At 41.7% G+C, this 12,684-nt stretch overlaps 1 protein-coding gene across 9 annotated transcripts in view; it reads right to left on the bottom strand.

Annotated features, from left to right (window-relative positions):
• SH3TC1 (SH3 domain and tetratricopeptide repeats 1) overlaps nucleotides 1-12,684 on the bottom strand; it is a 25,612-nt gene extending 12,928 nt beyond the window's left edge. For 3 of the 9 annotated variants that reach the window (XR_013637264.1, XM_078861518.1, XM_078861519.1), the window contains exons 1-8: nucleotides 12,580-12,629; nucleotides 5,199-10,249; nucleotides 4,247-4,336; nucleotides 2,960-3,087; nucleotides 1,479-1,584; nucleotides 1,209-1,352; nucleotides 356-548; nucleotides 60-133 (exon numbers count right to left, since the gene is read on the bottom strand). Coding sequence is in view for 7 of the 9 variants with exons in the window: in XM_078861518.1 (XP_078717644.1) it covers nucleotides 60-133; nucleotides 356-548; nucleotides 1,209-1,352; nucleotides 1,479-1,584; nucleotides 2,960-3,087; nucleotides 4,247-4,336; nucleotides 5,199-7,794 (3,331 nt within the window). In the remaining 2 variants the exon portion in view is untranslated. Of the gene's footprint in view, nucleotides 1-59; nucleotides 134-355; nucleotides 549-1,208; nucleotides 1,353-1,478; nucleotides 1,585-2,959; nucleotides 3,088-4,246; nucleotides 10,250-10,702; nucleotides 10,719-12,579 lie in introns of those variants that run through there. The other 6 variants (XM_078861516.1, XR_013637265.1, XM_078861517.1 and 3 more) reach the window with 6 other exon arrangements.

The following is a 12,684-nucleotide window of genomic DNA, read 5'->3' as shown; positions in this document are numbered from 1 at the left end:
AATAATTTAGAAATGGGAACGAGAATTTGAAATAAGGCAGGGCTGGGGAGAGAACTTACCCATTTTGCCATTTTCTGACAATGATGACTTGTGCTTGAGACAGTCTGAGATTGAATTACTTTTCAAGAACCACCTAAAACAAGAAAACAGGGAGGGAAAAAACACATACATAGGCGCATGTAATCGTGGTATGAACTTGAAATCATTGCAGCGATAATTAGATTTTGGAAATTTATTTTATTCCTGTTAAAATGTTAATTCTTAGCTAAAGATTAACGTTAATTTGAATTACAAAAACAATTGAAGGGGCTGTTCTTGGCACGCACAGCTTACTGGCCCGCCAACGCACACTCACTGGTGAAAGTGCTGCAGTGGCTCCACCGCCGACCTCGGGATGAGGCCCTGCTTGGTGGAGGAGACGGCTCGCCCCGTCCACCATGCCCCCGTGCCCTGCGCTCGCTCCACCAGGAGCACCTCTCCCTCCGCCAACGCCAACTCCTCCCCCGACGCCTTCGCGGACGACTTCCAAGCACGCACGTGAAACCTACCTGGGGAGGGGGCGGGGGGAAAGAACAACGCGGGGGGGTCTAGCGTCGCCGCCGCAGCGGCCAGACGAAACCCTCCGCAGATGGGTCAAGAACGATCGTTCCAACAAGCAACGGTCAAAGAAAAGCAGAACGTACCCACCAGTTTGTTGACTTATGTTAAGCTGCGTGTTATTAAAGTGAACGTCGTGTACCTGGTGGAATATATAACGTAAAGAATATCAGCTCACTGCACCATTCGAAAGCACTAGTCCTTACTAGGGCGATTTTCAAAACTAATTTTAAAATCAAAGATTGCAGGTATAAAACACTGCATTCTGTAGCAATCCATGCTTGGAATCACATTGCCAGAGAGAAGATATACATGGATTAGAGAATAAGCTCAGGTTGAAGGCATAAATACACCCTATTGGCTGTCAAGTGGCTTTGGGCATTACACGTCACTCAGTAGGGATGATGGCCTGTGCTTGAGAATAACAAAGGGAGGTGGCGAGTTGGAGGGCCAGCCTGGGGAGGAAACGTGGTCAAGAGGTTATACACCAAGGAGATGGAGCGATGAAGTGACTCCCGTGTAGGTGTGAGATTGATTACGATATGGAAATGGCTTGGGGCAGGCCTTTATTGATCGTGGCTACTGCTGATGATGGTTATTTTGAATGTTACCTTCCTGAAGCAGAAGGCTGAGGTGCATCTTCCTCATGCTCTCATCGTTCATGTCAATTTGTACCGTCACTTGGTCTTCAGAGGGATCCATAAGCCAGACAGCGTCGCTCAACAGAGCAATTTTCAGGCACTCACTCACGAGCCCTGCAGATGACAATAAGCATTTAAAAGGAGAATAATGCCCCAAAATCTAAAACAAATGGGCAATGACTACACATTTGGAAATAAATTAGCACAAAAAAACAAATGAATATGCGTGGAATTTCTTGCCCAGGGAGTAGTAATTTGTGAATTTCCCGAGTTCCTCTGCTGTGTTGAACGTGATGGCTATGGAGTCTGAGTCGCTGTGGATGGAGAGGAGACGCACTGACAGCTCCTGCAAAATCAAAAGTCCACACTGCAATGTTAACGACGTTCTTATCATTTCGCCATTCTTTCCCACAACAATAATAATGCACACCACTTTGTTAATACTCGACTGGGTGAAGTCCTCCCCACACTGTGTTGGACATGTGCGTTATATAACCATATACACTTCACCATGCTGATCAGTGTGGGTTGGTGATAGGGGTAGGGGTGGTAAGGACTATCACTCACTAACCATTACACCATGGCTTCACCCCAATTATTTCTTGTTAAATATCTTAACTGGTCCTGGACCCCTGCTTGAGCAACCCGAGCTGACCAGCATGGTGAAGTATGGTCAAACAAATCCCACCATGACCAAACAAAAATATTGGGAAGCCTTCAAGCATGCCGCATTGAATCGACAAAAGGGCTATACATCATAATTATTTACTTTCAAAACACATACAACATTTGACACAGTGCCTATTGTAGATTTTAATGTAAGGTAACGCTTACTCGCTAGTTTAATCCTCACAAAACTTTAACTATAGTGGACATTATTTTGAATTGTACACATGACCAACATTGTTGAGGGTATTACAACATATTTACCTTAAATTTCACTGCAGCCAAGGCTATGCATGTAGGGCCATACAGTCACAGGATTAGGTGTGGAGTGAAATGAATAGGCCGTTGTCATTAGTTGTGCTCACAAAACTGCAGTGTCATTAGAAACTGAGCAAACAACTGGCTGTTGCTCAGGGCGCATGGCACTGATCCAACAGGCGTATGGCACAGAAATTGACATGAAATCTCATCCCAAGGTATTGAATTATTCCCCCTTGCACGATGAGCAATTTTACTGTTTCATTTATGAACGAAATATTCACTCCGGTAGTTTTGGTGGCCCTTATACGCTTTTTGAATATACTTATGGAAGTGTAAACAATGCTCCACAAAATGAAACAGCCATAATCATACTGCATACTTATTATTTGAGAAAAATATAATCAGCACGACTAAACATGTTTTTTAAAAAATAAATTCATGCAAAACATTTCTGAATAATTATGTTCAGCCCTTAGTCAAACCACCGCTGGATGAAGGCGTTCCCGTGCAATGTCGTCCATCAGGGTTTGTTTGACCATACTTCACCACAACGGTCAGTGCGAGTTGGTGAAGAGAAGAACGGGCCCAGCACTGGTTCAGATAGCACTCGCCATTGCAACGTCAGCCATGGCTAGGAATCAAACTCAAGGTCACAAGTAGTGCACTACCTCAAGCATCCCTCCCCCCACCACTCCCATGGGAATAAAAACCCCATACAACAGCACATGTACTACACACGTGATTAGTTAAGGTAGAGATACACGAAATTGCCCCTCGTGACAATGCAAGCTCACGTGGAAGAGTGCCGTCAGCTCAGCGGGCTCACTCTCCATCAGACGCAGATTGTCCCGCAGCCTCTCTTGGCACGCCTCGTGCAGCTCTCCGGAGTCTTTCCATGCCGCCGTCAGTCTCAACATCAGCTCTGTGTGAACGCACAGCGGCATGCAACACAAAGGTCCCTCTGCAACCACGCAGACTGTTGGGCCAAGCGCTGTTAGCGAGCATTTGAGGCTTATTCTACCTCGGGGAAGCCTTGCACAGGCTCAGTTATTCGTCGCTGATGTTGGCAGTGAGCTGAAATTTAACTCGCAGCGCAGTGCGCTAACTATTACACTCCTGCTCGCCAAACAGCAACACACACACAGACATGCACACCAAGGCAATGCACTTAAGGAGATTCATCAGAGTTGCAGCTGCCAACCTCCGCCTTCTCTGCGTACATTATGCGCAAAGCACCCCGAGGTCTTGTTTTTGCTATTTGTAATGCAATAATAGCCCCGGGGTGGATTTCTTCATTAGCTTCCTATCCCTACTATACCCTCAATAATCTACATGGCAATTACTGCACTCCCTTCCCACCATGTTTAATATTTTTTCGCAAATTTAGAAATACATTGTTTTGTATCTACAATCCCCATGTCAGAAATACTAAAACAAAGGAAATATTTGCTGTGATTAAGCAGAGCCACGTAGAAGATTAAGCAATGCTAGAGGCCTGGGAGCCCTCCCATTAACGCGGTAATGTAACGCTGAGCAGATTGATCAGACATTACACACTTGAGCTGATTCTACGCTTCGAGGCATGCACATGAGATAATTATCTGTGTTGGCATATATATATGAACACAATATGCTGCCTATGCATTACTGCTCTGTGATTAAATCAGCCGAAATGCACCGATCCCTTCAGATAACAGCTAATCAGGCTGGAGCCTGGCTACACTGTGAGCAGCAGAAAGAAGTACAGAAAAATCCATTGTACAGAATGTTATACCCCTCAACGTCTACGCCCCCCCCACCACCTTCACCAACCGACATTGAGCCTGGCGAGGTTAAGGTCAGATAAACCCCAAGATCAACATGGTGTGTGTGGGGAGACCCTCATCCAGCAGTGGTTAAAAAAAAACGATCTGTGTATGTCCATGTATCACTGGCATTAACAATTGAATAAAATAATTTTCGGACCACTTCCCAAGAGTTTTGCATTGTATTTAAATTATTTATGGTCAGCCAATGAATTGAATGATTGATGTTTTTTTAGACACTTGTAATACATTATTTATAAGTATCGATTACTATACCTGTATGAGACAATCTCTTAACCATATGCAATGAATCCACTTGAGTTGAATCCAGCTTTTGATATGTCTGTTGCTTTTTGAACGCCACTCCTACCACAATAAAAGTCACAGTTACATTACTTAACTTATAATTGTATTGTGCAAATATACAGTATGAATGACTACTTACAAAATTTACTTTTGAGTCTTGTGTGAGCATCTTAAGATATACTGTACTGTATATATAGAACGTATCTTATCCGCAACCGTGTTACCCGCGACTCCTATTATCAGCAGGAGCTGTAGGGCAGGGCCATATTATCCAACAGGCCACAGTAGGCATTGTGCCGAGGGCCTATGAAAACTAAAAATGCTTTTTTTGTTTACATTATAATTTTTTTTACCAAGATATCTTCTTGAATAAGTATATTTATATAGCAAGGATAGGCAGTGGACATACAAAGAGGCAGAGTCGCTTATAATATTTTTAAGCTTACCTTGTTTTTTCCCCAACAATTTCAAATTAAATCTGCTTATCTGCGGCACACAGCGCGCTCCCATCGAATTAGGGCACTGACTAAATAATGAACGTATCAGTAGTAACGACATATGTCCAGTGGCTGGATGAAGTACACGTGAAACAAGCGAGTGACAGCGGTGGTAGTAAGATGGGCAGTACCAACTCTGAAGAGTTATGACTGAAGGCTTACGAAACAGAAGTGCATAGGGCCTACAAGAACCTTAATCCGGCCCTGCTGTAGGATCCGCAAAAGCTCCTATTATCTATTATTTCCTTCCTAATATCGACATTCTTTCCTGTGCACAAGTTGAGTCAATTTGTGGAAAAAAACAGCAGATAATATAATCCACAAAATTCGTCCCCCACATCACCATGGATGAGAGTTCTGTACATGTGTACTGTATATAAATATACATGTCCGTTTTATAGGATTGCTCAGACTTACTTTCTCACCTGTTGATGCTGTCTTTGAATGCGCATCCTCACCATTGAGCTCGGTCTCATTTGCAATTTGTTGGCTATTGGAAAATTCTAAACAGGTTAACTCATTCCCAGATTCGTCTGATTCGTAGTTTCCTGCGATCAGTTTATGTAATGCTTTCAACGTGTAGTTCTTACATCGACAAGAGGCAAAATCATCTGGCGAAATTGAGAGTTCATTCTTCTTCGCATGCGAATGCTCAGCTCGAGATGAATGTTTTCTCTCACTTTCCATAGGTCTGGTGCTTGGAGATTGTGTCCGTTTTCTTGGTGGCAAATTAACTTTTGAATCTCTAGAATATTCTGTCCCTTCAGGTGATTCATCTGAGTGCCTGTCAGAAATCACTGTTTTAAAAATGGGACCATCATCCTGAATTCCTGGTCTATCCAAACATTCTGAGTCTGTGATACTAAGTGATTCATTGTCATCATCCAAATGATGTGACGTATTGTCAAATGAATATCCTTCATTGGGGGTAATTAATGGAAATTCTTTTTCCATTTCCAGATCAAGTGTCTGATCAATCGTGTTAATGAACTTGCCACTACCCTTACACAGTCCATGTGGGTGATCAACTGGATATAAACCTGGCGGTGTGTATGATCTACTTGGCGACCCTTGAGTGTCAATCTGATTCTCTGTTTGTTGTTTACGGATAGCCTTATTCAAGTTCTTGTTGTTGCTATCTGAATCAGAACATGAAGAGCTCTCACTTATGTGAGTTGATGCAGAAATTATTTTTTCAAAATGCCTTGTACACATCGACTTATCTAAGAGGCACGTATGATCATTGAGGTTATGCAGCTGCTCATTATTTTCACTTTTATAAGATTCAGAATATGCAAAGTCATCATCTGAATGTAGCAGCTTATGATTTAATTGTTTTACATCATGTCTTAAGTTGCTGTGCAATGATGTGTGACCACACTTGGCGTGCAAGTGTTCATGACCGCCATCTAAAACAATACCTGGAAACCTATCATTTTTAAGTAATAACATAGAGTTTGGGTTTGGAAAGTCATACGCTTTGGCAACGTTGTCCAAAGGGGCTTTATAATGAACATTGCTACTCAACCCTCCATTACTGTCATCTAAATCAGAGTCTGCACAGCTCCCATGTAAAGGAAATAACCCAGAAATGTCTTTACGGTAACTGAGTGTGCATTGCTGGCTTTGTAAAACAACTGGATCATCGCCATTGTTACTCGACTGTTTATTACTCTCATCTAAATCAGAGACTGAACATCTCTCTTCTGGAGGGCTTAACTCGGGGTGTGAACTCGGGCAGTTGGGTTTGTAGGTTTGGCTCTTTGAAGCAACTGATTGATCACCATTATTACCCAATCCTACATTACTGTTATCCACATCAGTGTTTGGAGAGTTCTCACTCTTTGGCAGTGACATTGGGTAGCTCTGTATGTACGTTTGCTTTCCAGCTGAGAGATCACCGGCATATGTCAACTGTTCATTTCTGTCATTTAAATCCTGTTTCGGAGAATAATCGTTGGAATATGAAGTCTTAAAATGAATGGTTTTACTTTCATATGTGTGGTTTCGTTTCTTCTGAACACGACCAAGATCAAACATGCTTTCAAAATGTTGACCGCTGTCATCTAAATCAGATTCCTGCAAGCCGTCGTGTGACGGTAATGCGTCAACCTTTGACGTTGGCAAGTCGTTTGTGATGACTCGGTGCTCCATCACTGGCCTGTGGTCAACCGAAGCACTGAGAGGATGATCGGTCTTTTTTCGTGAAAAGTTGTCTCTTAACAAAAGGCCTTCATCCTCATTTATTAATGGTGATGCCACACTATTTTCCATCTCTGCGGTCGTTCGGATGCTAGGGGTATGACCTGTCATCATCTCCGTGTGCTCATCAAGAGACGGTGCATAAAATGTTTTTGGCAAGAATGAGGCATCTTTCCGATTAAATTGTTTATCGAAATTTCTGTAAACGTCTGTGTCTCTGCCACGGTCTCTAATCATTAAACTTGCACTGTTTTCCATTGAGGTATGTGCAATACGTTTTGATTGTAAAAATGCACTCCTGTTGTTTTCATAAGCTTCGTGTGTCTGTGCACATTCAATATCGGATTGTTCATCATCAGCTTCTCTTTGCAAAGTCGTATTCAGTTGTATCTGTTGCAGTCCGCTCTGGCCAGCGTTTCCACCTTTATCCTTGTGTGGATGACTCTTGTAAATGCTGTATGAATCAGTTTTGATTTGTGGCAACGAAGACAAACTGGCATCACTTTGTTGGCTGAGCTTCACGTCCATCGATGGGTTTACATATTTGTTCTCTAGTTTTGAGCCTCGTTCATATATCAGACCACTATACATATCAGCCTTTGTGACCTTTGTTGCTCGTGTATATTCCACGTCTTTTGACACAAGGGCACTTGCGCGGAAGTCAAATTGTTTTCCCCCTGCACCTTCATCTGCCTGGTCTTTCACGGGCGCAAACTTTTCAGGTGACAACTTTCCAGGAAGACGAAGTTGACCCAAACGGGAGGCGTTGCGGCCTGTTCCATAGAACGATTGGTTTCCTTTGTCAGGTGGTAAATCCATCTTTTACTCGTGCTGGATTTGCGTGTGCTAACTTGCACGCTTCTTATATTTAAGACTGCTTTCACGCGTTGATTAATTTCAGATAATCCCCAATATAAACAAAGGAATGAGTAATTACATTGTGAAAACTCCCAGAACCAAAAAATGAATCTTCTTTGCCAACACTTTACTGTTGCACTTCTTTACAATCTGAAGTAAAATGCGCAAACTGATTGTACAACATTGACAATGAGGCCTGAAACACATTCTGCAGTTATCACTGACGCACTGTAAATACTAATGTAGAGCAGTACACCATTCTTACAAAGTCAAAATTATGATGACATATATTTTTAGTTATTAAATTGGTACAGAGATTATACGAAAATATAAAAGTCTGCTTTACTTTCAAAATTTGGCTTTAAAAAAATCACTGCTACATTATCAACAAAGCTAAAATGTATTGTTTCGTACAGTTTATGACAGTATAGGAATCTGTATATTTTATAAATAAATAAATCATACCTCATTTATTACATTTTCACCATCAAGTGTAGAAAATATAAAACAATATAATTAAATAAAACTTTACTTAAGATTGTATTTAAAACACAGTAAACTTGATGTGTTCATCCTTCAGGAAATACAATTAGAACAGTATATTATAGCTAGTGTTATGGATTATTCTTGATTAAAATCAATCTGCCATGCTTTGCTGTTTACAGAGGTAATGTAAACAATAAATATTGTACTTATATTATCTCTTGAAGCCCCTTTCATTGCTAGCAAACCTCGGCATTGGCATTCAGATACTGAACATAGTCATACACAATAATATAATTAAAACAGTGTACCTACCTCTTTAACATGTATGCACTTGTTTCAAAGTAGATAAACAAGGTACACTTGCGGCCCATGTACCAAAAGTTTTCAAACAATCCCACACGTCTGGCTTGTGTCATGCTCACTTACTTCTTCGACTGAACAAATTGTGCCGCACTGCCCGACAAACAGACCTCTAAAGTACAACTCCTTCGTCACTGAGTAACTGAGCCCATATCTTGGCGTAAATTCATCCACACAATAGCACAATAGCTCAACGGTGAGCACGTGCCTGGTTAGTGTAAAACAGAGTTTATGAAAACACATCTTTACCCCTTGAGGCTATAGCAAGGGCCACACATTGCAATCGACCTTCTTCAGAATGACAAAATGAATACGAAAAACATTATTTGTTTGTCATCTAGGCTTAGCAAGGGCATATCACTGGGGGGGAAAATGTGACTTTATTTAAATCTCATTTTAAAACTACTCGGGAAAGAAGCACATCTTCTTTCTCGCTATGGTATGCATTCCGCTAATAATACTCTACCTTTGCAGGAGTTCAATGAGCAACAGTTGTCATGGAAATCTAGAGTAAGCCCTATCCCTGCCCGTCACAAGAGCAATGTTGTGAATGTTTAGCGCCGAAGTGTTTGGCTTAAGTTACATTGTTTTATCCACTTAAAAATGAAAACACAACTCCCATTACAGCTAGAATAAAAGAGCCACCACATACACTGCTATACAATGTGATCCATCTTACTTACATACAGCAATAATACATAAAATACATCCCTTTGTCAAAAACAATGAAAACACAACTCCCATTACAGCTAGAATATATGCTGCTATACGATATGACCATCTTACTTACATGAAGCAATACTAATACAAAAAATACAGCCCTTTGTTAATCCACTGTTGTGGCCTTGCTACCAGAGGTGGGACAAAGTCATTGTTATGCAAGTCCAAGTCGAGTCGCAAGTCATCAAATTCATGACTCGAGTCTGACTCGAGTCCAAGTCACATGACTCGAGTCCACATCTCATAGGTGGGACAAAGTCATTGTTATGCAAGTCCAAGTCGAGTCGCAAGTCATCAAATTCATGACTCGAGTCTGACTCGAGTCCAAGTCACATGACTCGAGTCCACACCTCTGCTTGCTACACACCATGTCAGTCATGTTTTACTGTGATGGTCAGTGCGGGTTGGGTCACCAGGTTCCTAGGGCAGTGTGCTAACCCCCCTTTCTTTATTCCACCGCTTTCAATCACTATTGAGTTTATTTCTTGAACGTGTAACATCGCAATACAATGCAACTGTGGTCACGGTGATACTAGTACAGGTTCAGCTCTAGAGTGGTTGCTCAGGCCACTGCTATTTGAAGGGCTTCAACTCGAGGGGACTCGAGGGCATTTTAACCTAACATTCCACGCTGGCCAGAGGTATTGGAAGTGATGGGAATTCCCACGATTAAACCGGCCACAAGCGTCCTGCCGATGAACTGTGGTGTAACAATTCATACCGGTAGATGCACAGAGGCAGGGGAATTTAAGGAACCTGCTCTTTGTTTTCAACTGCCACGCCAAGAGATGAAACCAGTGATCTCTGGGTTGCAAGTCCAGTGTGCTGACCATTCCAGCACGGCAGCATTCTGCAATTGTAGTGTTACGGATTAATCTTGCTTAAAATCAGTCGGCCATGTTCCACTGTTTATAGAACAGGAAATGAGGTAACGACAACGGTAAAATTGTACTAATATTCCACTGGCGTGATGTAAATACGAGGTTCAATTTAGATGTTTTTGTCCTGCTAGTTTTTAAAAGAACCATCAGTCATGGGCACCAACCCCATATTTTCTATTAGAAATGCAATACTCATACGCTCATTATGATTGATAACTGGAAAATGTACACACACCCATTTATACTGTTGATTTTTATGATGGCCCTTTTGTTCGGCATTGTTAGAGTCTGAATACAAATGCTTGCACGTCAGGTCAAGTGTCTCCCGGTGTATTAATATAATAACACCATGGACACGTTTCATTAGGACACGCATTTCAAAACCATAGTACCACCCACTGAGAATTGCTTTCATCAATCACCTTTGTGCTTGGTCTGCTCTCATGAAGGCATATTGACTCATAACCGGAAGATTCCTGTAAAGAGCAGAGTGCTGAAGTCAGCTACTGGGCTTCTCAGAAAGGAAGTTGCAAAAGCCCAGTCAGTGTTCTAATCGCTAAGCAGGCATCCTGCCTTTTTAGTGACTGATTGATGGCATTGCCATTAGTACACTATGCAAACAACACTGCCTCGGACCCACTGATGACTTACTTTCTCAGCACTAACCACACCATGAAATACAGGACTGTACAAAACCATAAAATGTTAAGGGAATAAGGGGGGCTTGGGCAGGGGACATGGTGCCTAGAAGGGATGATGGAGGGAGCCTGGTGATGTAACTGCAGCCAAATGAGAGAATGCGCTCGAGAGGAAGACCACAGAACAGATGGAGCGATGAGATCGGCTCATGTCCAGGAGTGAGACGGATTGTGGTCTCACAGACTGTGGGGGATGGTCGGTGGAGTAGGGAGGCATCCATCCAGAAGTGGATAGACAATGGCTGAAAATAATGACGACTTCTTATTGTCACAAACTCTATGGTTACTATGTGCATACTGTCGTCCAGTGGGGACACATACGAATCTCTCACATTCACCGTATAGTATTTATGAACAAATGTGTCCATGTGATCCATTGAAGGTTTTCTGTTACATACATTCTTAACAACATAACACCTGTCTGTATGCGTCATACATAGGAAGTGCTGCATACCACACATGCATACAGAAGGTATTTATTACCGGATTAGTGATAGAGCGTGCTCGAAACATTATGTTGAGTATCATAAACGAGCATTTACATGTCCCAAGTTACAATAAGTACTGCAAATATATACTGTATAAAAACTGAACTGCATAACAATCTTGGGTTAAGCAATACAGCATATGGAATGCCACGTCATGTTATTATTTAATTTCCCCATGATCTAAGATAGGAATGTTGTGGTTCTATCGTACCGAGTTTGTCATCCTTGTTTGTTCAAGTCACAAATGTTGGGTATTTTAATTTACCTGGGGGTGACCTGGTGGTTCAGTGGTTAACGAATAATGGTATGGACCCGGGCACAATTAGATTCTTGGTCATGGCCAACACGAGTGGCGTGCGATATCTAAATTCGTCCTGCCTCCTCCCCATCTGTTGTTCACCAACTCGCAATCACCGGCATGGTAACGTATGGTCATAAAACTATACTGACATGGCATGAGGAGGCTCTTAATAATACAATAAGCTCTTTGTGTATTTACAAAGAGCGTGGTTTTTTATTATTTACTGTAAAAAAACTGTCAATTCAATGTGCGTCATTTCAGTAGAACTCAATAATTCACGTAATGCGGGAAAAATGACATCTGCTTTACACAACTTACTACAAACACCAAACTTAGTGTAAAGTTAACTTTTTGCAAGGTTGCTTCAGTGCACATTACTCTAGACAGGCCTCTCTACTGTAAATTTGAAGACAACATACAGTATGTATATACTATGTTTGTAATATATTAAAAAAATATATTAAAAAATCCAAACATGACTAAGCAAGTACAGACACAGTATAAGTCTTAGTTTAAATGTATTTTCGTGAATATTGATTATAAAGTTCATAAGTAGTATGTATGCAGGTGATTCAATAGTACTGTAATGGCATAACCGCAATGTAAGGATACATGAGACGTAGTGCTAAAATTGGCTTGTGTGTATCACACCAACATTGTGTAATAACATTTAGCCCAAATGATTATTGCCAAATATTGCAATTATCAGGTTCTGTCCCATGCTGTCATTCTTTTACCATGGAACCGTGGCCACGTGTGATTTAAATTAAATGCATTGAACATGGAAACCCTCTTTCTAAAGTGCATCTCACCGCAGAACGTGTAGCGCAAGGGAGCTCCTCCTGCCTGTGCTTCCACTGACGCCACAAGATCCTTCCCTCGCTTACACAAGCTATCAGCCCAACCCACAACCTCCG

The sequence above is a fragment of the Lampetra fluviatilis genome, chromosome 12, assembly GCF_964198595.1.
Source record: "Lampetra fluviatilis chromosome 12, kcLamFluv1.1, whole genome shotgun sequence".
NCBI classification, from domain to species: Eukaryota; Metazoa; Chordata; class Hyperoartia; order Petromyzontiformes; family Petromyzontidae; genus Lampetra; species Lampetra fluviatilis.
The sequence above is the reverse complement of the archived record's forward strand: the minus strand, read 5'-3'. Positions and strand labels throughout refer to the sequence as shown.